The 23,341-nt window shown below is 65.1% G+C and overlaps 2 protein-coding genes across 6 annotated transcripts in view; one reads left to right on the forward strand and one right to left on the reverse strand.

Annotated features, from left to right (window-relative positions):
• Positions 1 to 370: 370 nt before the first annotated feature.
• Positions 371 to 13,194, forward strand: LOC123570872 (uncharacterized). Of its 2 annotated transcripts, none has more exons than XR_012429980.1 (2): positions 371 to 893; positions 12,809 to 13,194. XR_012429980.1 is itself a non-coding variant. In XM_065538270.1 (2 exons), exons 1-2 carry the CDS (start codon positions 736 to 738, stop codon positions 13,167 to 13,169), a joined length of 993 nt encoding a protein of 330 aa, XP_065394342.1. In that variant the 5' UTR covers positions 371 to 735; the 3' UTR covers positions 13,170 to 13,194. The 2 variants fall into 2 exon arrangements, 1 of the variants encoding a protein (XP_065394342.1); XM_065538270.1 differs by having other exon boundaries at positions 371 to 1,367.
• The window catches only part of LOC141406882 (serine/threonine-protein phosphatase 2A regulatory subunit B'' subunit beta-like), a 40,824-nt gene continuing 30,643 nt past the window's right edge, over positions 13,161 to 23,341 (reverse strand). For 3 of the 4 annotated variants that reach the window (XM_074029499.1, XM_074029500.1, XM_074029501.1), the window contains 11 exons: positions 20,995 to 21,098; positions 20,659 to 20,761; positions 20,389 to 20,463; positions 19,893 to 19,979; positions 19,338 to 19,494; positions 17,863 to 17,911; positions 17,320 to 17,409; positions 16,611 to 16,786; positions 15,287 to 15,405; positions 15,109 to 15,215; positions 13,161 to 13,439 (listed from right to left, as the gene is read on the reverse strand). In XM_074029499.1, the coding sequence (XP_073885600.1) occupies positions 13,289 to 13,439; positions 15,109 to 15,215; positions 15,287 to 15,405; positions 16,611 to 16,786; positions 17,320 to 17,409; positions 17,863 to 17,911; positions 19,338 to 19,494; positions 19,893 to 19,979; positions 20,389 to 20,463; positions 20,659 to 20,761; positions 20,995 to 21,098 (1,218 nt within the window). In that variant the 3' untranslated portion in view covers positions 13,161 to 13,288. Of the gene's footprint in view, positions 13,440 to 15,108; positions 15,216 to 15,286; positions 15,406 to 16,610; positions 16,787 to 17,319; positions 17,410 to 17,862; positions 17,912 to 19,337; positions 19,642 to 19,892; positions 19,980 to 20,388; positions 20,464 to 20,658; positions 20,762 to 20,994; positions 21,099 to 23,341 lie in introns of all 4 variants that reach the window. The other variant, XM_074029498.1, reaches the window with a different exon arrangement.

Consider the following 23,341-nt stretch of genomic DNA (forward strand, 5'->3'; position numbering starts at 1 on the left):
GGGCTCACCAGCGCCTCTCCTCGGCACAGGGCGTGTTCCTCATTGGTCGTCCCGCGTCACGTGCTGGTGATTGGCGTGCGGCCGGGGCGGGCTCCCCAGTTCCACCCCCCTCAACACAGGGCGTGCTCCTCATTGGTCCTCCCGCGTCACGTGCTGGTGATTGGCGTGCGGCTGGGGCGGGCTCCCCAGTGCCACGCCCCAGCACAAGGCGTGCTCCTCATTGGTCATTCCGCGTCACGTGCTGGTGATTGGCGTGCGGTCGGGGCGGGCTCTGCAGCACGGGAGGGCTCCTCATTGGTCAACCCGCATCATGTGCTGGTGATTGGCATGCATCGCGGGCGGGGGAGGCGGGGCCGGGCCGCTTATCATTAGGCGTGGGCTGCTGCTGCCAGACCCGGGGCCCGGTGCAGCCGCCGGCCGTGTAGGCGCCAGGACCCCCAGCCCCGGCGGCGCTGCCCTCACCCGCCTCGTTCCCGCTCCCGTCCTACCCCGTTCCGCGCTGGGTAGAGTCCAAGTCTGATTGCGAGAGTGCGGAACGCCGCCTCGGGGGCTTGACTTCAATCTCCGGGGATCCCGAACGCCGCTCCGGGGTCCCCACGTCTGCCTTGGGGGCTCGAGTCCAGCCCTGGGGGTCCCGGACACCGCCCGGGGGTCTCTACGTCTGCTCTGGAGCCTGGAGTGCCGCCGTGGGGGTCCCGGACGCCGCCCAGGAGTCCCCACGTCTGCCCTGGGGGCATGAGTCCAGCCCTGGGGGTCCCGGACGCCACCCAGGGAGCCCCATGTCTGCTTTGGGGGCTCGAGTGCAGCCCTGGGGGTCCCGGACGCCGCCCGGGGGTCCTCACGTCTGTCTTGGAGACTGGCGTTCCCCCGTGGGAGTCCCAGACACCGCCCAGGTGGGTCCCCACGTCTGCCTTGGGGGCTGGAGACCTGTTCTGGGGGTCCCGGACGCCGCCCAGGAGTCTCCATCTCTGCTCTGGGGGCTGGAGACCTGCTCTGGGGGTCCCGGACGCCGCCCAGGAGTCCCCACTTCTGCTCTGGGGCTGGAGACCTGCTCTGGGGGGTCCCGGACGCCGCCCAGGTGGGTCCCCTCGTCTGCCTTGGGGGCTTGAGTCCAGCCCTGGGGGTCCCCCACATCTAGCCTTGGGGGCTTGGGTCCAGCCCCAGGCGTCCTGGACACCGCCCAGGAGTCCCCACGTCTGGCCGGGGGGCTGGAATCCTGTCCTGGGGGTCCCGGACGCCACCCAGGGGGCCCCATGTCTGCTTTGGGGGCTCGAGTGCAGCCCTGGGGGTCCCGGACACCGCCCGGGGGTCCTCACATCTGCCTTGGAGATTGGCATTCCCCCGTGGGAGTCCCAGACACCGCCCAGGTGGGTCCCCACGTCTGCCTTGGGGGCTTAAGTCCAGCTCTGGGGGTCCCGGAGGTCGCCCAGGAGTCCCCACCTCTGCTCTGGGGGCTGGAGACCTGCTCTGGGGGTCCCAGACGTCGCCCAGGTGGGTCCCCACATCTAGCCTTGGGGGCTTGGGTCCAGCCCCAGGCGTCCTGGACACCGCCCAGGAGTCCCCACGTCTACCTGGGGGGCTGGAATCCTGTCCTGGGGGTCCCGGACGCCTCCCAGGGGTCCCCATGTCTGCCTTGGGCCTTGAGTCCAGCCCTGAGGGTCCCGAATGCTGCCTTGGAGGGTGGAGTCCAGCTCTGAGGGTCCTGAAGTCTGCTTTGGGGCCTCGAGTCCATCCCAGGGGCCTCTGAGTCTACACTGGGGCCTGGATGGGATCCAGCGGGTCTGAGTGCAGCCTCGGGAGCCCCTGCGGTGGAGCTGTGAGTGCGGCAGGGGCCTGGGAGATGCCAGGAGGATGCGAGCGGCGCCCCCCTGGGTCCAGGGGACGGTAAGAGTCAGCCGGTCCCAGAGAAGCTCCCCCACAAACTGTGACCTGTGGTGTGCAAAGCGTCCCGGAACCCCAGCCCTCACCAGCAGTGCTTGCATTTTTCAGGAGATCAGTTGCATTTGGCATGTTCCTTAAGCGTCTGCAGGAAGCTGTGGCCTTGGGATTTCAGGAGGGTTTGCTAAACCCCCCTCATTGTAGGATGGGGGTATCCCAGCTGCTAATTCCCTTCCTAACAGCCCTGCAGGGCTTGGATTAACGGTGCGAGAGGTGACATTTTCAGCCCGAAGTCCCTAGGAAGGACAGGTGGCTGTAGCCTGCGCATTTGTGTAAATTAACCTCCCCTTTTAGTTCTGTGAAAGGAGAACTCGATTCATTTAAAGTCACCTGCGTGAAAGGGGCCCTTGATTAGCTTAAAAATCACCTGAATTAGCTTAAAATCGTGTGATCTCAATTGGCCTCTGAATCTTTACCACCTGCCCGCGTCCTGCAAGCTCCAGGCTACGTTTTAAGGGGGAATAACGGGGCTCGCCTCTCTGCGTTACTTTATGTGACCGTAGTTGTAAAACAGAATGAGGGAGACAGTGGGGATTGGGCAGAAGTGTCACCCCCATTTATGCGTTGGGAAGGAGGCTGAGGTGGGAGGATTGCTTGAGCCCAGAAGTTTGATACCAGCATGGGCAACATGGTAAGGCCCCTTACCTACAAAAAAAAAAAGAAAAAAAAGAAAGAAAAATTAGCCAGGCGTGGTGGTGGGTGCCTGTGGTCCCGGCTACTCGGGAGGCTGAGGTGGGAGGATCACTTGAGCCCAGGAGGTGGAGGCTGCAGTGAGCTCAGATTGCAGCACTGCACTCCAGCCTGGGTGACAGAGTTAAGACCCCACATCTCAAACAAGAAGCACCAAAAGGTGTCTGAGGTCAGGCACGGTGGCTCAAGCCTGTAATTCCAGCACTTTGGGAGGCCGAGGTGGGTGGATCACCTGAGGTCAGGAGTTCGAGACCTGCCTGAGCAACACAGAGAAATACCGACTCTACTAAATATGCAAAAATTAGCTGGGTGTGGTGGCAGGTGCCTGTAGTCCCAGCTACCCCCGAGGCTGAGGTAGGAGAATCGCTTGAACGTGGGAGGTGGAGGTTGCCGTGAGCTGAGATCGCGCCACTGCACTCCAGCCTGGGCGACAGAGCGAGACTTTGACTGGGGGGCGGTCGGGGGAGGCATTTGGAACCGTCGCCAAGCTGGGGATGGACCTAGGACAGTGGTGGGGGCCTCGGCAGGTGGAATCGTGATGTGCCCGGATGCGGTAAATAGGGTTTGCTGTATGTGGCCCCAAGCGGGGGACGTAGACTATTGTTTTTTAACACCGCTGAACTCAGACTCGGAACCCAGATTTGCCAATGCAGCGCGGGACGAAGGCCTCTCCGGGGCTCCGTCTTCCCTGTTCATAGACTGCGAGACGGAATGAGAGTGTCCCCAGGTGGTCAAGTCAGGGACGTGTGTGTGTGTGTGTGTGTGTGTGTCTGTCAATCTCCTGGGCTTTGTCTTCCCTGTTAATAGACTGAGAGATGGAATGAGAGCTTTGAAGGTGCTGTGGGAGGAGCTCTGGGCATCCCCAGGTTGTGAAGTCAGGACGTGTGTGTGTGTGTGTGTGTGTAGCCGACAATCTGCTGGGCTCCATCTTCCCTGTTAATAGACTGAGATGGAATGAGAGTGTCCCCCGGTGGACAGCTCAGGGACGTGTGTGTGTGTGTAGCCGTCAATCTGGGGTGTGTGTGTGTGTGTGTGTGTGTGTGTGTGTGTGTGTCTGTCAATCTCCTGGGCTTTGTCTTCCCTGTTAATAGACTGAGAGACGGAATGAGAGCTTTGAAGGTGCTGTGGGAGGAGCTCTGGGCATCCCCAGGTTGTGAAGTCAGGGACGTGTGTGTGTGTGTGTGTGTGTGTGTAGCCGACAATCTGGGCTCCATCTGTGTGTGTGTGTGTGTGTGTAGTCGACAGTCTGCTGGGCTCCATCTTCTCTGTTAATAGACTGAGAGATGGAATGAGAGTGTCCCCCGGTGGACAGCTCAGGGACGTTGTGTGTGTGTGTGTGTGTGTGTGTGTGTCTGTCAATCTCCTGGGCTCTGTCTTCCCTGTTAATAGACTGAGAGATGGAATGAGAGCTTTGAAGGTGCTGTGGGAGGAGCTCTGGGCATCCCCAGGTTGTGAAGTCAGGACGTGTGTGTGTGTGTGTAGCCGACAATCTGGGCTCCATCTGTGTGTGTGTGTGTGTGTGTGTGTGTGTGTGTGTGTGTAGTCGACAATCTGCTGGGCTCCATCTTCCCTGTTAATAGACTGAGATGGAATGAGAGCGTCCCCCGGTGGACAGCTCAGGGACGTGTGTGTGTGTGTGTGTGTGTGTGTGTAGCCGTCAATCTGCTGGGCTCCATCTGTGTGTGTGTGTGTGTGTGTGTGTGTGTGTCTGTCAATCTCCTGGTCTCTGTCTTCCCTGTTAATAGACTGAGACACGAAATGAGAGCTTTGAAGGTGCTGTGGGAGGAATTCTGGGCGTCCCCAGGTGGACAGCTCAGGGACGTGTGTGTGTGTGTGTGTGTGTAGCTGTCAATCTCCTGGGCTCTGTCTTCCCTGTTAATAGGCTGAGACGGAATGAGAGCGTCCCCAGGTGGACAGCTCAGGGGCGTGTGTGTGTGTAGCCGTCAATCTGGGCTCCGTCTGTGTGCGTGTGTGTGCGTGTGTGTAGCCGACAATCTCCTGGGCTCCGTCTGCCCTGTTAATAGACTGAGACGGAATGAGAGCTTCAAAGGTGCTGTGGGAGGAGCTCTGGGCACCCCGAGGTGGTGAACTCGGGGAGGTGTGTGTAGCCATCGATATCCTTTAGGACCTGCTCTCTGTGCACTCCGAGCTATCCAAGGGCGTCAGGAGGCTGAGCAGAACGGGTGTCCGTAAGCGAGTCCACGGACCACCACGCAGGCCCAGAGCGCGGCCAGGGGTCCGTGGGGAGGGTGAGCCCTGCGGTCGGGGGGTGATGGCTCTGGGGGGTCGAGCTCTGGGACGAAGGGGACGAGCAGGTCCGGGGATGAGGGCTGCGTTGCAGACAGAGCTGGCTCGGGGCCTGGGCGCCACCTGGCGTCGACTCGGGCAGCTCACGCCTGAGCTGTGGCTCTTTCTGGTCTGATTTTGGGGACAAAAAGCCACAGGTGGCCGGGCGCGGTGGCTCAGGCCTGTCCTCCCAGCACCGTCGGAGGCCAACGCAGGAGGATTGCCGGAGCCCTGGGGTTCCAGACCAGCCTGGCCAACAGTGAGACCCTCTTCTCTGTAAGAATTTTTTTTTTTTTTTTTTTTTTTTTTTTTTTTTTGGAGACAGAGTCCGACTGTGTCACCAGGCTGGAGTGCAGGGGTGCGATCTCAGCTCACTACAACCTCTGCCTCCCGGGTTCAAGCCATTCTCCTGCCTCAGCCTCCCGAGTAGCTGGGATGACAGGTGCACGCCACGATGGCCCAGCTAATGTTTGTAGTTTTAATAGAGACGGGGTTTCGCTATGTTGGCCAGGCTGGTCTTGAACTCCCAACCTCAGGTGATCTGCCCGTCTCAGCCTCTCAAAGTGCTGGGATGACAGACGTGAGCCACCGCGCCCGGCCCTGAGGTGAACATTGTTAAGATTTGGTTCTGGCCGGGCGCGGTGGCTCAAGCCTGTAATCCCAGCACTTTGGGAGGCCGAGACGGGCGGATCACGAGGTCAGGAGATCGAGACCAGCCTGGCCAACATGGTGAAACCCCGTCTCTACTAAAAATACAAAAAACTAGCTGGGTGCGGTGGCGGCGCCTGTGGTCCCAGCTACTCGGGAGGCTGAGGCAGGAGAATGGCGGGAACCCTGAGGCGGAGCTTGCAGTGAGCTGAGATCCGGCCACTGCACTCCAGCCTGGGCGACAGAGCCAGACTCCGTGTCAAAAAAAAAAAAAAAAAAAAATTTGGTTCTGTTCCCGCAGTCCACGGTGGCAGGCGCCTGTAGTCCCAGCTACTCGGGAGGCTGAGGCAGGAGAATCGCTTGAACCCGGGAGGCGGAGGTTGCAGTGAGCCAGTTTGTGCCACTGGGTTTAAGTGATTCTCCTGCCTCAGCCTCCAGAGTACCTGGGATGACAGGCGCCCGCCACCACACCCAGCTAATTGTTTTGTTATTTTTAGTAGAGACGGGTTTTCTCCATGTTGGTCAGGCTGGTCTCGAACTCCCGACCTCAGGTGATCCACCCGCCTCGGCCTCCCAAAGTGTTGGGATGACAGGCGTGAGCCACCGCGCCCGGCCTGAAAACTTTTTTTTTTTTTTTTTTTTTTTTTTGACGCAGGATTTTGCTGTGTTGCCCACATGGGAGAGCATCTCCCACCCGGGCTCAAGCGATCCTCCCACCTCAGCCTCCTAAGTAGCTGGGACTCCAGGCATGCACCATCACACCTGGCTACTGTGTGATTTTTTGTTGTTTATTTTTTTTTCATGGAGACAGACTCTCAGCCTGTGTTCCCCAGGCTGGTCTCAAACTCCCGGGCTCAAGCAGGTCTCCGCACGTGGCCTCGCAAACTGCTGGATTCCAGGCCTGAGACTGCACTCGGCCTGTCTTGTGACATTTTTAACTTAAAACCTACCGTAGGCCGGGCGCAGTGGCTCAAGCCTGTAATCCCAGCACTTTGGGAGGCCGAGACGGGCGGATCACGAGGTCAGGAGATCGAGACCATCCTGGCTAACACAGTGAAACCCCGTCTCTAGTAAGAAATACAAAAAATAGCCGGGCGAGGTGGCAGCGCCTGTTGTCCCAGCTACTCTGGAGGCTGAGGCAGGAGAATGGCGGGAACCCGGGAGGCGGAGCTTGCAGTGAGCTGAGATCCGGCCACTGCACTCCAGCCTGGGCGACAGAGCGAGACTCCGTCTCAAAAAAAAAAAAAAAAAAAAAAAACCTACTGTACACCAAGCGCAGTGGCTCATGCCTGGAATCCCAGCGCTTTGGAAGGCCAAGTGGGGAGGACCGCTGGAGCCCGGGAGTTCCAGACCAGCCTGGGCAACGTAGTGAGATCCCATCTCTTTAAAAAAATAAAAATGGGACAGGCTCCCACACGGACACCGACTGACCTTTGCAGTTCCGGGGGCCACGTCTCTCTGGAAAGGGTCCGTGTGGGCCTGTATGTTCTGTGCAAAGAGAATCGCTCCAGCCCGGAAGGTGGAGGCTGCGGTGAGCTGAGATTGTGTCAGAAAACAGCAAAAACCAAACCAAACCATAGGCTGAACGTGCTCAGGGCAAGCACCGCGTGGGCCGCCCAGAACGGGATGAGACGCGTGTCTCCAATCGAGTTTGATCCACACGTCCGCCGGGCTCCTGAGAGCAGGTCGGGATGTGAGTGGCACCCGGGGGGGTGGGGGGGGGACTAAGTCCTGGTCACCCCTGGTGCTTCTCGTAGGGAAACTGAGTCACAGCCCAGCTGTGGTCCTGCTGGTTGGAGCAGAGGCGGATCCGTACGGTGCAGACGCGATGGGAATTTTGGTTTTCATCGTTCATGAGAAGCTTTATTTATTTATTTTTCTTTTTGAGACGGCGTCTCGCTCTGTCACCCAGGCTGGGCGCAGTGGTGCGATCTCGGCTCACTGCAACCTCCGCCTCCCGGGTTCAAGCGATTCTCCTGCCTCAGCCTCCCGAGTAGCTGGGATGACAGGCACCCGCCACCACGTCCGGGCTAATTTTTGTATTTTTAGTAGAGACGGGGTTTCACCACGTTGGCCAGGCTGGTCTCCATCTCCTGACCTCAGGTGATCCGCCCGCCTCGGCCTCCCAAAGTGCTGGGATGACAGGTGTGAGCCCCCGCGCCCGCCCGTGAGAAGCTTTAAGTCAGTGCAGTGGCACGTGGATGGTGCAGGGCCGCAGGCTTCAGGTTCCTTTTGATTCTGCAGGGACCGCCCCGCCATTCGGGGTCAGAAATACCTGTGTGTCAGGGGCAGGTGTGAGCCGTGTCCGTGTGCGTCCCGCGGTGGCTCACACCTGGAATCCCACTGCCTTGGGAGACCGAGTGGGGATGGGAGTTCAAGACCAGCCTCGGCAACATACTGATACCCCCATCTCTTAAAAAAAAAAAAAAATGAGCTGGACATGGGTCCTGTAGTCCCAGCTACTCGGGAGGGTGAGGTGGGAGGATGGCTGCCCGTCTCGGCCTCCCGAGTAGCTGGGGTGACAGGTGCCGCCACCATGTCCCTCTGATTGTAATTCTTCCCAGACACGAGGTTTCTCCATGTGGCCCAGGCTGGGCTCAGACTCCTGAGCTCAGGGGATCCCCCCACATCGGCTTCCCGAGGCGCTGGGGGTCCAGGTGTGCAGACGGTTCTTCGTCTACACGCGTCCCTGGATTTCCTGCCACGGGGATACAAATAGACGCCCGCGGTGTGGGGACCTGGCTCCGCACCTGCACCTGCGTGTTTCCTGCACGGGCCCCAGAACCCTGGGACGGGGTCCCTGTGGTGTGACGAAGTCAGTGGCCCCTCGGTGAGGCTGGGGGATGGGAGGGGGCGGCATCCAGGCTGGGCCCCGAGGCCTGGCTCCCTCACCGTGTCCCCCTCACCGTGTCCCTCTCACCGTGTCCCTGAGGTCCCACAGGCTGGTGACAGGTGGCTGAAGGCCACGTTCCAGTCAGGGCGCCGGCCCCACGTGTGACCCCGGTTCCTCCCCTCTGTCCCCTCCCCACCCCCAGTCCGTGCCCCCCATTCCCCCCACCGTCCCCCCATACCCACCACCCCTCCTCTCTCCCCCCTCCACTCCCCTCTGCCTGCCCACCCCTCCCCTCGTGTCTCCCCACCCCCCTCCTCTCTCCCCACCCCCCTCCTGTCTCCCCACCCCCCTCGTGTCTCCCCACCCCCCTCGTGTCTCCCCACCCCTCTCCTCTCCCCACCGCTCCCCTCCTCTCTCCACGCCCCATCTCTCCCTTGAGTCCTTGGGTTTGGTCCTGGCCACACTCCTGACTGGCCCCATCCTGTCCTTCAGGGCAGGGACAGCCGATGCCCTCCACCTCCCCCATCGCTTTTGTGCCTCCGCCCCCTCCCCACGTAGGCCCGGCGTCCCGTAGGCACCACAGCCTGGGGAGTCGGGGGCACCGCGGAGCCCTAAGCATCAGGGTAAGCCGTGGTCTTAAGAAGTCAGTGTGTCTCACAGTCCCAAAAGGTTGGGGTACCCCCGGCCCTCATGTTCAGAGCACCCTACGGTCCCACAGGGTTGGGGTGCCCCATGGCCCTCATGTTCAGGGTACCCTACGGTATTAAAGTTGGGGTACCCCACAGCCATCATGTTCAGGGCACCCCACGGCTGTCATGTTCAGGGTACCCTACGGTATTAAAGTTGGGGTACCCCACGGCTGTCATGTTTAGGGTACCCCACAGCCCTAATGTCCAGGGCACCCCACAGTCCTGAAGGGTCAGGGCACCCCCGGATGAGGGGAGGTCAGGAGGGTCAGTGCCCGGGTGGACGTCCTGTCACCCCACCCTGTGAGGCACGGCCCGTGTCCCTGACTCCGACGTTGGGGGAGGTGAGCACGGAGCAGGTTCCCGTGGCACATTATTTATTTATTTGAGACGGAGTCTCGCTCTGTCACCCAGGCTGGAGTGCGGTGGTTCGATCTCGGCTCACTGCAACCTCCGCCTCCCGGGTTCAAGCGATTCTCCTGCCTCAGTTTCCCATGTAGCTGGAATTACAAGTGCCTTCCACCACACCTGGCCAATTTTTGTATTTTTAGTAGAGACGCAGTTTCACCGTGTTGGCCAACATGGTCTCGATCTCCTGACCTCAAGTGATCCACCTGCCTCGGCCTCCCAAAGTGCTGGGATGACAGACGTGAGCCACCGCGCCCGGCCCCCATGGCATTTCTAGAGTCGCATGTGGCAGGTATGTTTGCTCGAGTTCCTGGTCAGCACCCCCGTGTGCTCAGCTCGTGTGGCTGCTGCGCTGTGCCCGGCGGCTCCCACCTGTCATCCCAGCGTTTTGGGCGGCCGGGGTGGGATCACTTAAGCCCAGGACCAGCCTGGGCAGGAGGGGGGGGGGCCCGGTTTTCTATTAAAGGCCAGGTGCAGTGACTCACGCCCGTCATCCCAGCACTTTGGGAGGTCGAGGCGGGCAGATCACGAGGTCAGGAGTTCGAGACCAGCCTGGCCAACACGGTGAAACCCCGTGTCTACTAAAAATACAAAAATGAGCCGGGCGCGGTGGCACAGGCCTGTAGTTCCAGCTACTCGGGAGGCTGAGGCAGGAAAATGCCGGGAACCCGGGAGGCAGAGGTTGCAGTGAGCTGAGATCCGGCCACTGCACTCCAGCCCCGGCTACAGAGCGAGACTCCGTCTCAAAAAAAAAAAAAAAAAAAAAAGAGGTGCAGCGTGGAGCCTGCCCGTTTGGAATCGCCGTGGCCAGGCGGCCGCTCCTCTAAGCCCCGCTTCCTGCCCTTGGTCCCCGAGTGTCCTGCGGGGTTTGTGTGAGTCCCTGGGGGCCGAGGCCCTGGCGGGGAGGACGGGGGCCTCCGTGTCCCCCCCGTGGTCGCACCTGTGAGCTGCCGGCTGTAGGTACCGCTCAGGCCAGCCTGGGTTGCGGGGCAGGGGTCTGTGTGCTGGGGTTTGAGGGACGGGCCCGGGAGGCCTGTTGGGGGAGGGCTGTGGGGGGCTTGTCCGAGCGGGACCTGCTGTGCCTGCACCTCTGGGGTCTCCCTTCCCGACGGGGCCTCGCCCCCTCCTCTGGCTGCTCCCTGAGGTCAGGCCGGGCCACGCTGGGGAAACGGGGCGGCTGTGTCCCCACAGAGGGTGGGCAGGACCCCCTCGCGGCGGCGGCCCGGGCTGCTGTGGGACCCGATGCCGGGGTGGAGAGAGCTACGCCCTGGTGAGGACACGGCCGGCGCGCGGCAGCCCCCGGCGGACGCGTCCTGGGGCCCGGGGTGCGGTCGGGTGCTGTCCCCGGAGACCAGAACGGCGGCTGCCCAGGTGTGGTGCGGAGGCCGAGCCTGGGGGAAGCTGTGGCTTCTACAGAGGGTGCCGGGGTTCGGGCATCGCTGCCCTGCCGGGGTCGGCCCGCGGGTCACGGGGAGCTGGGTTCGAGGCCCCCGCGGGAGCCACACAGCAGCGTCTGGCCGGGTGAGGGGCCGCGTCTACGGCTTCGGGCTGGGCAGGGCCGTCTGTGCCACGCGGGGTCGGGCCGGCCCGGGGGGCTGCGTCCCCGTCACCCACAGACGGGCCCCTGTGCCACGTGGGGTCTGACCCCTTGGCCCGGGCGGGGCGGCACGTGGGCACCGTGCTGGGGACGACCTCCGGCCTCCGCTCCTTCCCCGGCTCTGAGAGTCCCGAGGGCCTCCCTGCTCCCCCCCCAGGGCCGTGTCTCCTCCGACAACTGCTGGGCGCGGCTGGTCCGGCTCCGTCCAGTTCCTGCGTCTGATGCCCCCCGTTCTCCCCCAACGCCCCGTCTCCCTCTTCTCCGTCTCACAGCTGTCCAGGCCCCGTCCCCCGCCCCAGGCTGGGCCCCTCGTTCTGGGGAGCCCCCGTGTTCCCAGGCCCGTCCCTGCCGCCCCTGGGGACGGCGCTCTGGGGGCCGCTCTGGCGCCAATGCCGGGAGCCTGGGGTGCCCCCGTGGACGCGCTGGGATCTGACATGAAGGGACCCTGCGAGGGAGGGGCCGGCTGAGTCCCTGCTGGGGGATCTCCAGGGGTGACGGCCGTCAACCGCAGGGCGCCCGGGACGGCCATTCCCGGGGGGGTGGGGATGCCACAGGCGCCCCCGCCGAGCCCTGGAACGTCCTGGCCCCTGTCCTGGAGGGACGCCGGCCGCTGGCCACTGTCAGGGTGACCCGGGTGCTTGTTTTGTGGGAACCCCCGGCCCCCCGCATGTGGGCTGTCAGGGGGACGGACCCTTAGACCAAGTGGGGGCGGGACTGCTGGGCTCGGGGTCTCCCCACCGCGCCGCTGTCCGCGGGGACCCCCACTTCCCCGGCCGAGGCTGAGCGTGCACGGCCGGCCCTGGTGTGGCCCAGGGCATCGGGGCCGCGGCAGTGGGAGGAGGGGGCGCTTGGGGGATGCGGTGAGTACGGGGTGTCGGCGGCTGTGCGGGGGCCTCACCAGGGACGTGGGTGGGGGACGCTGTTCCTTTCATGGCCCCAGGGAGCCCTCTGATGTCTCAGCCTTGAACCCCAGCCTTCAACCCCCCATTGGGGGCCTCCTCCCGTCAGCGTGGGAGATGGAGGGTTCCGGTCAGAGGTGAACTCCCCGCTTTGGCCCCCTCAGTCCCATGACCATGGCCGTGGGGGGCCCTGAGGGGGTGGGGGGCGGACTTGCCCGCCCGGACGGGCTCCCCCGAGCGCGGGGCAGGGTGGGCCCCCAGGCCGTGGCTCCCGGTGCCATTTCCCTGCGGCGGCCACCGTCGGACCCTCCTGCCCGGCACCTGTCCTGTTGTTGGGGGGCCCTGACCCTTCGCAGACCCAGGTGGGGGCGTCCCCCGGGAAATCCGGGGACACCTGGAGACACTGAGGACACGTTTGGGGCAGCGGCCGTTCCCCCCCTGCCCCCAGCCTCCGCTGCCGTCTCTCCTCGGGGTCGCAGGGACCGCCTGTGCGTCCAGCTCCTTCACAGCCAGGGCTGCGGCGGGTGAACGGGGCGTGTGCGCAGCTCTCGGGGTGCTCCCGCCCCGCCCGCCTGTTCCCGGCCGTGTGGCCACGTCCCTGTCCGGGGGGAACATTTTGTCGTGTGCGAGGAACGGGGGTCGTCCCGTGGTCACCACCCGTGACCCTCCCTGGCCTGTGGAAGGAGCAGAGCTGGGCCTGGGCTCAGGCGTGTCGGGCGTCCCTGGAGGGCTCGTGGTCCTCCCTGCACTCAGGGTTGTGCCCGGCGGGGTCTCCGAACCCCCTCGTTTAGGCCCCGACTCGACGCTGGCTCCTCCTTTCCAGGATCTTTGGCGGCCTTGGCTCCCGGGCTGGGAGGGACCGGCCGAGCCCGCGACTGAAAATCCTCCCAACGTTCGTTCAAAAACGCAAGCGCGATCGCCAGCAACGCTCTTGTCCATTTACACAGAACGTGCAGGCTGCGGCGGAGGCTCCTGTCCGGGGCGGGGGACGTGCCCGGGAGCCGCGGGTCACAGCTTGGACCTTTCCAGAGAGACGAGGCCCCCGGAACGGCAGAGGCCGGCGGGTGTCCGTGTGGGCGCCTGTCCCAGTCCCGAGCGGGGCGGGGTCACCAGGCCCCAGAGCCCGAGGCCGGTCCAGCCGCGAACCCACGGCGGGAATTCACAGCACATGCTTCTGTGAATAAATAAAAATTTACCATTCCGTACAAACGCACTCGCTTTCCACAACAGACAAGAGTTTTTACACAAGCCGCGGTGGCCGCGGCCCGTGCAGAGGGGCCCGCGGTGGGGTCCCCGGGCGGCCTCACAGCGGCTCCAGGTCCTCGTCCCCGCACGCGTACTCGTACAGGTCCACGGCGCCCAGGGGCGAGGGCGCCTCGAAGAACGGCCTCTGGGCCAGCGGGGACCGCAGGGCACTCAGCTTCTGCTCCACAGGGCTGAGCTCGGCCTCGAACCTGCAACGAGGGGGTGGTGAAGGCGGGGCCGGCGGCGCAGAGCCAGGCCCTGGAGACAGCGCTTGGTTTCCGGGACACGCAGGCCGCCCAGGCCCAGCCTCCAGCACCAGAAAGTCCCCTGAGCCGACCCCGAGCTGCGGCCACTGCGCCAGCAACAAGCTCCACGAACGCGCCCGGGGCGTGGCCTGCGGGGCAGGTGGAAACCCGCAGAGCGAGACTCTGTCTGAAATAAATAAAACCAGGCCCCCATGGGGTCAGTGGTGAATTCTACCAGACACTGAGAGAAGACATCACGGGTGCTGTGCACAAACTCCTCCAGAAACTACGGGGAGAGCAGACTGCCCCCCGTTCCGTGCGCCAGCAGCACCCTGATACCCGAGCCAGACCACGACATCCCAGGAAAAGCCACAGGCCGGGCTCGGTGGCTCAGGCCTGCACTCCCAGCGCTGTGGGGGGCCGAGGCGGGAGGATGGCCCGAGGTCAGGAGTTTGAGACCAGCCCAGGCAACATAGCGAGACTCTGTCTCTAGAAAACAAAAAACTAGCCGGGCGCTGGGAGACCCTCCTGTAGTAATTAGCCGGGCGTTGGGGGGGCACCCCATAGTAATTAACCAGGCGCGGGGGGCACCCCCGTAGTAATTAGCTGGCCGCAGGGGGACACCGCTGTAATCCGAGGTGCTCAGGAGGCCGAGGGTGGAGGATCGCTTGCACCCAGGAGGCGGAGGCTGCAGTGAACTGTGACGACAGCACTGCCCTGGCCCTGGTGACAGAGCAAGACCGTGTCTCAAAAAAAATTTATAAACGACTCCAGATAATCCTTGCAGAGAGTCCAACCCTATACAAGGATAAAATGAGTCAGGTCTATGCTGGGAACACACGGCTGGCTGAAGACGCCCCGGTGTCACTCACCGGCCGGACGGACGGACAGAGGAACATGGAGCGCAAGCATCTGAGACACTCAGCCCCGTGTGGGAAAACCTCCGCCCACCAGGAAGAGGCCAGAGCACCCCCCAGTGACCGCCGGGGGAGGGGAGACGCCCCCAGGACCGGGCACCGGGACGCACACAAACCCGCACAGCTCAGTCTGGCTGGACGTGGTCGGCCCGGACCCCACCCAGCAGCGTCCAGGCCGCGCAGCGGGGAAGAGAAAGCAAGAGATGGCCACGCGGGGGTGAAAAGGAAGACAAGACACGGACCCACTGACGGACACGGGCCGTCCGCGCAGAAAGCCGCCGAGAACCGCCAGAGCGTTCAGATCTCCCAAGTGGGTTGCGTCAAGTTGCAAAACACAAGGTCAATCAGTCGTATTTCCATGGCCGCCAACGAACCGGCGGAACCGGGAATCTTAAAAGTACCGTTTACACCCCCAAAGCGGGGCGGGGGACAGTGGGCTGGTCCCACCCCGCATCCCCGCGCCCCCCTCACTGTGCCCGGTGTCCCTGCACTGTCCGCCGCACCCCCTTTGCCCCGCACCCCCCTCACTGTGCCCCGCGCTCCCCACTGTCCCCCAAGTCCCCGCACCCCCCCACTGTGCCCCAAGTCCCCGCACCCCCCTCACTGTCCCCCAAGTCCCCGCAGCCCCTCACTGTGCCCCGCGCCCCCGCACCCCCTCACTGTGCCCCGCGCCCCCGCACCTCCCTGTCCCCCGCGCCCCCCGGCCGCGCGCTCACCCGTCCTCCCAGGGCTCCCCCGCCGTCTCCTCGGCCACCAGGATGTCGTACTCCTCGGCCGCGTACTTCTCCCAGTCCGAGAGCTCGGGGCCGCTGCCATCACTGTCCTGGGGGAAGCGCACGCGTCACGTCACGCACCCGCCTGGCGCGGCCCCGCCCGCGCGCCCCCCGCACTCACCCTGAGCAGCGAGATCTGCTCCTTCTGCTCGTGGTCCAGGTACTTCTCGATGTTGAAGAAGGTGTCGAAGAACACGCCGGCCAGCTTGCAGCGCTTCAGGTCCCGCAGCGTGATCCTCCCTGCGGGGAGGGGACGTGTCCCAGGCGTGAGCCCGGCCTCACCTTCGGGCCGGCTGTGGGCTGTGCGGCGCGCGCCTCGGGTCACACGCGCGTAAGGACGCGGCCCGAGGCTCCGGGCTCTCCCGCCACGGGTCTGACGGGACAGGCGGACACGCGCGTGGTTCTGGGCGGGGACTGAGGTGTGGAGGCCGCGGTGCGGAGGCGGCTCGGGCCACCTGTGCCCCGAGGACGCAGGGACGGGGACGTGGTGCAGGCACCCCTGGATGTGAAATGACAGAGCCCGGGGCTCCCCACGCAGGCCGTGGCCAGAGGGTGTCCCGGGGACACCAAGCACCAGGAGGGCCCCAGCCAGGGAGAGGGACGGCTACAGGGCGGTGCCCGGGCCTCGGAGCCATTTCCAAAGTGAAAGTCCCAGAGCTGGAGTCTGAGATGCAGAAGGAAGCCGAGCAGCGTGGACGCTCCCCTTTGCCTCAGTGGCCCTGGGAAACAGCCGCTCCTACTCTGAGTTGGTGACGAGGCCCAGCACCGCAGGTGTCGGGTCTCACTGCGCAAGAACCTCCTACTCAGGACCTCCCGCACCGGGGGCCGGGCCGGGAGGAGCTGGGACGATGGGTGGCAGAACAGGGTTGAGGGGAGGAGACGGGGGGGGGGGGGGGGGGATGAGAGGGGAGGAGGCAGAGGGGTGAGGGGAGGAGACGGGGTGAGAGGGGAGGAGACGGAGGGGGTTAGAGGAGGAGACAGGGGTGAGGGGAGGAGGCAGAGGGGTGAGAGGGGAGGAGACGGGTGAGGGGAGGAGATGGGGGTGAGGGGAGGAGGCAGAGGGGTGAGGAGAGGAGACGGGGTGAGAGGGGAGGAGACGGGGGGGTTAGAGGAGGAGACAGGGGTGAGGGGAGGAGACGGGGAGAGAGGGTTGGACCCCACCCTGTGTGGCATCAGCACAAACGTGGCAACTGGTCCCTCAGCCGGTGCCGACGTCCCCAGTGAGCCCCGGCCTGGGTTCTCCAGGCCACCCTCGGGGGTGTCGATGCCCCGAGTAGGAGGTTCTTGCGCCGTGAGACCGGACACCTGCGGTGCTGGGCCTCGTCACCAACTCAGAGTAGGAGCGGCCGTTTCCCAGGGTCCCCCACCCTGGGCCGTCCTCTCTCCCGTCTGTCCCGTCCTCTCGCCCACCCGTCCCCTCACCCTGGGCCCTCCCGGGGCGTCACCTTCGCTCCTCGGCTTGACCAGGTCCAGCATCTGGCAGAGGCAGTCCTGGAAGGGCAGGGCCTCGATGGCCATGCTGTCCAGCCTCCGGCACTGCTCCTCGTAGAAATACTCGAGCTCGAACATGGACAGGGCGCCGTCCCCGTCCAGGTCCATGCAGCGGAACCAGTACTCGATGCTGTGGCACAGCGAGCTCTGTCGGCCCCGCCCCGGACCCTCCCAGCCCGTGCCCTGCGGCCCCGGGGGCAGCCTCCCAAACAGGCGTGCACGCATCCGCCCGTGCCCTGCAGCCCCTCTGCCAGGCGTGCGCGCATCCGCCCGTGCCCTGCAGCCCCCCACCAGGCGTGCGCGCATCCGCCCGTGCCCTGCAGCCCCTCTGCCAGGCGTGCGCGCATCCGCCCGTGCCCTGCAGCCCCCCACCAGGCGTGCGCGCATCCGCCCGTGCCCTGCAGCCCCTCTGCCAGGCGTGCGCGCATCCGCCCGTGCCCTGCAGCCCCCCACCAGACGTGCGCGCATCCGCCCGTGCCCTGCAGCCCCCCACCAGACGTGCGCGCATCCGCCCGTGCCCTGCAGCCCCCCACCAGACGTGCGCGCATCCGCCCGTGCCCTGCAGCCCCCCACCAGACGTGCGCGCATCCGCCTGGGGACACACGTCACACGGGCGGCTCCCGGCCCTGCACTGAACAAACCCGCACCGCGGCAGGAGCCCACCTGGTCGGCGTTTTCTTGTCTTCCTCAGAGATCAAAAACCAGACAAAGTCTGCGTAGCTGATCTTCCCTTCCTTCTGCGCTTTTCTGCCTCTAGACCCCAGGCCAGGATGGACAGACGAAGACGGTGTCACGGAGAGACTCCCAGGCGTGGAGCCCCTGCCCATGACCGGGGGCGAGAGGGGCCCCCGGCCCAGCCCTCCTCCTGCCCCTCCAGGGAGGACGTGGAGGCCCCGTGGCCAGAGGGCGTTCCCGAGATCCAGGTGGGGTCAGGAGTGCACCTGCACCACGGCCACGGCCGCCTGGACGCCGGCAACGTCCCCTTCCCGGGGCTCGCTCAGGCCCAGCGCCCGACGAGGACCCCTGACCTGGGGCACGGGCCGCCCCTTCCTCAGACCTCACATGACAGAGTGTCGTGCCCCCCACTAGGCTTTCGGGTGACACAGACACGTATCCCCCTCCCCACGGCCAGTCGCTGTGGGAACTCGACAAGCTCGTGTCAGGCAAGGAGGAGCCGGGTCCTCGTGGGGCCTGAGCCGCACGTACCGCGTGACTGCTCCCGAGAAGATCCTGTCGATCATCTTGGTGGAAATGGCTGGAAAGGAAGGGGGTTGATGGGCAGCCCGCACCGCGCCTCGGCCCCGATGTCACGACCCCCCCGAGCCGAGCCGGAACGGGGCAAGGACCGAAATGCCCACAGGCGGCCCCGGGGCCCCCGCACAGGCCCCTCCCGGGTGCAGCCACCCCTGCCCTTCGAGCGGACCAGGGGCGCACGAAGCTGACCGTGGTTCATTAAAGGGCGGAACCTTCAGGCCTCACAGGTTCCGCTTCCAGACGCAGAGTGAGGGAGGCCTCAGTGCCATCCCGAAAACAAACACGTTTCAGCCCAAACTCCGCTAACAAGAGGCAAGAGCGGAGGCACCGACGCCGTCAGCTCCGGCCCACGAGGTCCCGCAGCCCGGGCGGCCATCCCTGCGGTCACCCGTGTCCCCGGCACGCACGGGGCCAAGACGCCCCCGCTTCAGGCCGCCGTGTGTGAGAAACAGCCCAGCGCGGCCGCACCTGCCATCGCCCGGCCGCACAGGCCATGCTGCCCGGAGACCCAGGGTGGGCACCAGCGGAACAGGGAAAGCCGGGGCGGGCCCGGGGTTTCCAGGGACAGCGAACGCCTGGTTCGGGGCCGATTCCCCGCGGTGAAGCGCTGGCTCGGGCCACACGGGCGGCTGTGCCGAGCTGGGCTCTCCTCGCGGCTACATGTGGGGTCCAGGGCGCAGGTGGCTCCCTGAACCGGGCACAGGACAAATCCAGGCAATGCTACGTCTGCTCAGGGGCGCGTCCCACGCACGCAGGACGGGGGTCTACGGCGGCCGCGCGGCCCAGGAGCAGCCCCGGGAGACCCGGACGGGCGGAGCTCACATTCCGGGCACCAGGCACGCGAGTCGGCTGCGCGCAACAGATGCCACCGTCACTGGGAAATACTCTTGGTTTTTTTGGGCGGGGGGAAGCAGACTTCAAGGAACCCTTTAGAAAACTCCAGCCGCACAGGCCACAGGCAGGCTCTCGTCCCTGGAAGCTGCACGACTATTACAGGAGCCGGGTGAGGACACCGGGGAGGCGCCGCCTCCCGCGGAGGGATCTGACCGCCCTCTAAGCCCGCGCTCCACCCAGTCGGGGACTGGATGGAAACTGCTCCCGGCCTTGGGGGCTGGAACCTGGAGGTGAGGGACGCGGCTGGTCTGCACGCCCTTGCTCGGGTGTTAACAACGAAGCCGCGCGGGACTGCAGGCCCTCGGGCCGGGTGCGGCTGTCTGAGCCTCAGGACCAGCGGCCCACACGGACCCTGCAGACGGCCAGGGGAGGACGCCTGGTGCAGAGGCGCACGCAGGGACCCAGACACGCGGGGACCCAGACACGGAGCGGGGAGTGGGGGAGGAGAGGCAGCTGCAGACCCGGGACGCCCTGAGAGAAGAAGGGTCTGCTCGGTGTCCCCGCGCCGCGCCCGCCCCTCTGCCCCTGCGCACCGTGGTCATTGTGCCGCGCCAGGTCGTGCGCGTCGATGAGCAGGTCGTGGTCCGTGTCCAGCTCCCAGAACTTGCAGTAGATGACGTAGAAGTGCTCGTAGGAGAAGAATTCGGTCAGCTGGTTGATGTCCGCCTCCTCCTCCAGCAGCGCCACATTCTGCCAAAGGACCCAGGCGGCCTGAGCGCGGGGCCTCTGGGGGGACGCCCCAAGTCCGGGTGGCTGCGGGCGGGGGCAGGGAAGGCGGGGTCGCTCCGAGTGGGGGCAGCTCTGCGGTGGGGGGAGCTCCAGCGCGGGGGCGGCTCCCTAGGCGGGCGTGGGGGTGGGGGGCAGCTCTCAGGGAATGAGGGCTCGGCTCTCCCTGGTGCCCAGTACGGCCCCCCCCACTTCGCAGATCAACCATGGACCCCCAAGTGCAGGCGGCGCTCACAGGCCTGGGGGTGGGCAGGGAGCGTGGGGGCGGTGGGGATGGGGTGGGAGTGCGGGGGAGGGGAAAGGAGGGGGGAGGAAAGGAGGGGGAGGGAGGGACGGGAGGACAGGGCGGGCGCGCCGCGCACCTGCAGGAAGGAGCTCCTCCGCAGCTCGGCGCAGGTGATCCTGCCGGACCAGGACCGGTTCACGGTGTAGAAGATCCGCTGGATGACCTGCGGGGGCGCCGTCAGTGCGCTGGGTGCGCGAACCCCCGAGCCTCGCCCCGCACGGAGACCCGGCGCCGGGGAGAGGGGCGCGGCCTTGGTCTCAGCCGCACCAGGCTCGCCAGGGCCGGACGGGCGGGGGCAGCGCGGCGGGAAGGGCCCTGCGGGAGGCGCCGCCCCAGGCCAAGCAAAGCGGGGAGGGTCTGGCCGGGGACGCCCCGGAGCTACGCGGGCCCAGGACAGGTGGGAAAGGGGCGCGGCCACCCCGGAAAGCCAGAGTCCCCCCAACGCCGGGCTCCCGGGCACGGCAGACACGTTCCCAGGAAACAGCCGCCTCCTCCCGAAACTCAAGACCCCGGACCCCGCCCGCCCCGGAACCGCCCCCGGGCTCACCCCGGCCCCTCCGCTGGGGACCCACCGTGGTGATGTAGCGCGAGTGGAACTCGGACGCCTCCTTCAGGAAAGACAGCCCCGGGTGCGTGTTCACCACGTCCTGCGGGTGGGAAGAATGAGGCGTGCGGTGTAGACGCCGGCCCTCCCGTGAGGGGTGAGGCGTGCAGTGTAGACGCCGGCCCCCCCGCGAGGGGTGAGGCGTGCAGTGTAGACGCCGGCCCTCCCGTGGAGTGTGCGGTGTAGACAACGGCCCCCCGTGAAGGGTGAGGCGTGCCGTGTAGACACCGGCTCTCACCTGCAGGAAGGGGACGAAGTCGTCCTGCACCAGGTAGTTGCAGCCAGGGCTCATGAGCAGATGGACGAACTTGGCCGCGTCGTCGTGGCAGTTGTGGAGGATTCTGGAAGGACAGGATGACTGCGCGCCACCCTCACAGGCGGGGGGGTTTCGACCCCGCAGACACAGGGTGGAACAACAGGGCAGGCCGCCACGCACGACCCCGGCAGGCCTGCGCCCACGCGCGGGTTTCTCCTCTCACAGTGGCAGCCGTAGGGGGCACCTGTCCTGACGCCAGGGGGACCCGGGGACGCCTCCGCCCTCCCGACACGGCCCCGTGCCCGGCCCGGGACTCACTTTCTCCACATGGCGACGAACTTGTGGACGGACACGGAGCCCGTGCGCTCCCCGCCGGCGCCACAGAAGAGCGGTCCCTTCCAGTAGAGGGGGCAGCCGCAGGCCTGGGGCACAGAGGGCAGGAGGGGCGGTCAGCGGGACCCGGACGCCTGCGCTCCTGCTGCGCTCCTGCCGCGCTCCTACTGCGCTCCTGCCGCGCTCCTGGCGCCTGACCACCCGCTGCCTGGAGACCCTCTGTTGTGGCCAGACGCAGCACACACAGCCAGGCACGTCTGGGTATCTGCAAACTCAATGTGGCTTTCGCTCCGGCCTTGGAACCGAGTCAGGAGAGCTGAGCCCTGGAGTGCCGGGCACGCAGTCCCCCGACCAGAGACCACACGCGGACACTGTAACCAGAGGCGGCTGCGTCCCCAGTGTCTGCAAACCAAGCGGCGCAGACTAAGAACCAGTATGTGCGGGAAGAAATGGCCCCGTCAGCCAGGCAAGTGGTGAGTCCCACAGCGACGGAAACGTCTTATGGAACGTGTGGGACAGGTCTGCAGCAGAGCCCATGGCAGGTTAAATACAGCCTTAAATACACACGCGAGGAAGGAAAGTTTAACATCAGTCGTCTGCACTTCTACCTCAAAGTCACACACACACGGCAGACATGGAAGGAAAAACACTCAACAGAGAAAATCAGGAAAATCAAAACTTGATGATTTGAAAGATCCTTAACAATTAACCCTGCTGGGCGCGGTGGCTCAGGCCTGTCATCCCAGCAGTTTCAGAGGCTGAGGTGGGCGGATCACAAGGTCAGGAGTTCGAGACCAGCCTGGCCAAGATGGTGCAACCCCGTCTCTCCTAAAAATACAAAAATTATCTGGGCGTGGTGGTGGCGGGCGCCTGTAATCCCAGTTACTCAGGACGCTGAGGCAGGAGAATCGCGTGAACCCGGGAGGTGATAGAAAGAGACTGTCTGAAAAAAATAAAAACAAATCACACACACTGTCTACAAAGCAAACTACAGAGCACGGCGGGGTGAAATCAAAGACGACCTAAACGTGGTAACATGGACCTCACTGCACTGCTGGGTTTACAGGCTGCAATTTCTTCCAGACGATTCTGCTGACCCACAGAATCCACACAATCCCCAGCCACAGAGTCCACGCAGCCCCCAGCCACAGAGTCCACGGAGCCCCCACCCACAGAGTCCACGCAGCCCCCAGCCACAGAGTCCACGGAGCCCCCACCCACAGAGTCCACGCAGCCCCCAGCCACAGAGTCCACGGAGCCCCCACCCACAGAGTCCACGCAGCCCCCAGCCACAGAGTCCACAGAGCCCCCACCCACAGAGTCCACGCAGCCCCCACCCACAGAGTCCATGCAGCCCCCACCCACAGAGTCCACGGAGCCCCCACCCAGGGGCCACACAGCCGCTACCCACAGAGTCCACGGAGCCCCCACCCAGGGTCCACGCAGCCCCCACCCAGGGTCCACGCAGCCCCCACCCACAGAGTCCACGGAGCCCCCACCCAGGGGCCACACAGCCGCTACCCACAGAGTCCACGGAGCCCCCACCCAGGGTCCACGCAGCCCCCACCCAGGGTCCACGCAGCCCCCACCCACAGAGTCCACGCAGCCCCCACCCACAGAGTCCACGGAGCCCCCACCCAGGGGCCACACAGCCGCCACCCACAGAGTCCACGGAGCCCCCACCCAGGGTCCACGCAGCCCCCACCCAGGGTCCACGCAGCCCCCACCCACAGAGTCCACGCAGCCCCCACCCACAGAGTCCACAGAGCCCCCACCCACAGAGTCCACACAGCCCCCACCCAGGGTCCACGCAGCCCCCACCCAGGGCCCACGCAGCCCCCACCCACAGAGTCCACGCAGCCCCCACCCAGGGTCCACGCAGCCCCCACCCACGGAGTCCACGCAGCCCCCACCCAGGGTCCACGCAGCCCCCACCCACGGAGTCCACGCAGCCCCCACCCAGGGTCCACGCAGCCCCCACTCAGGGTCCACGCAGCCCCCACCCAGGGTCCACGCAGCCCCCACCTACATGCACCAAGGGCTTGTTGTTTTGGGGTGTGCAGTATACACTGACAGGCTCGCATGAAAACTTATAAGGGAACACAAAAGAACTTCCAGGGGACCATGTTGATGGATGTAAGAGTCTCCCTCAGGCACTGGTGGGCTAAGGGAGCAAGGGAAGGAAGTGAGCTGGGACAGAGCAAACCCACTTCACACACACTGAATACCGGGGGATCCCAGCCCGAGGGTGAAAGGCCAGACAGCGGCCCTCCTGGAAGGAAACGAGAGGCTCTGCCGTGGCCAGGGTTTCTTGAACGGGGCACACGTGCAC

This window comes from Macaca fascicularis, chromosome X (assembly GCF_037993035.2).
Source record: "Macaca fascicularis isolate 582-1 chromosome X, T2T-MFA8v1.1".
Lineage (NCBI taxonomy): Eukaryota > Metazoa > Chordata > Mammalia > Primates > Cercopithecidae > Macaca > Macaca fascicularis.

What these genes read in the sequence shown, in the direction of transcription:
- LOC123570872 (XM_065538270.1), top strand. Translation starts at nt 736, where the DNA reads ATGAGTCCAGCCCTGGGGGTCCCGGACGCCACCCAGGGAGCCCCATGT. An exon ending in GAGTCCCAGACACCGCCCAG is followed by an intron (nt 1,368 to 12,808) that starts GTGGGTCCCCAC and finishes CCTCCTTTCCAG; the next exon opens with GATCTTTGGCGGCCTTGGCT.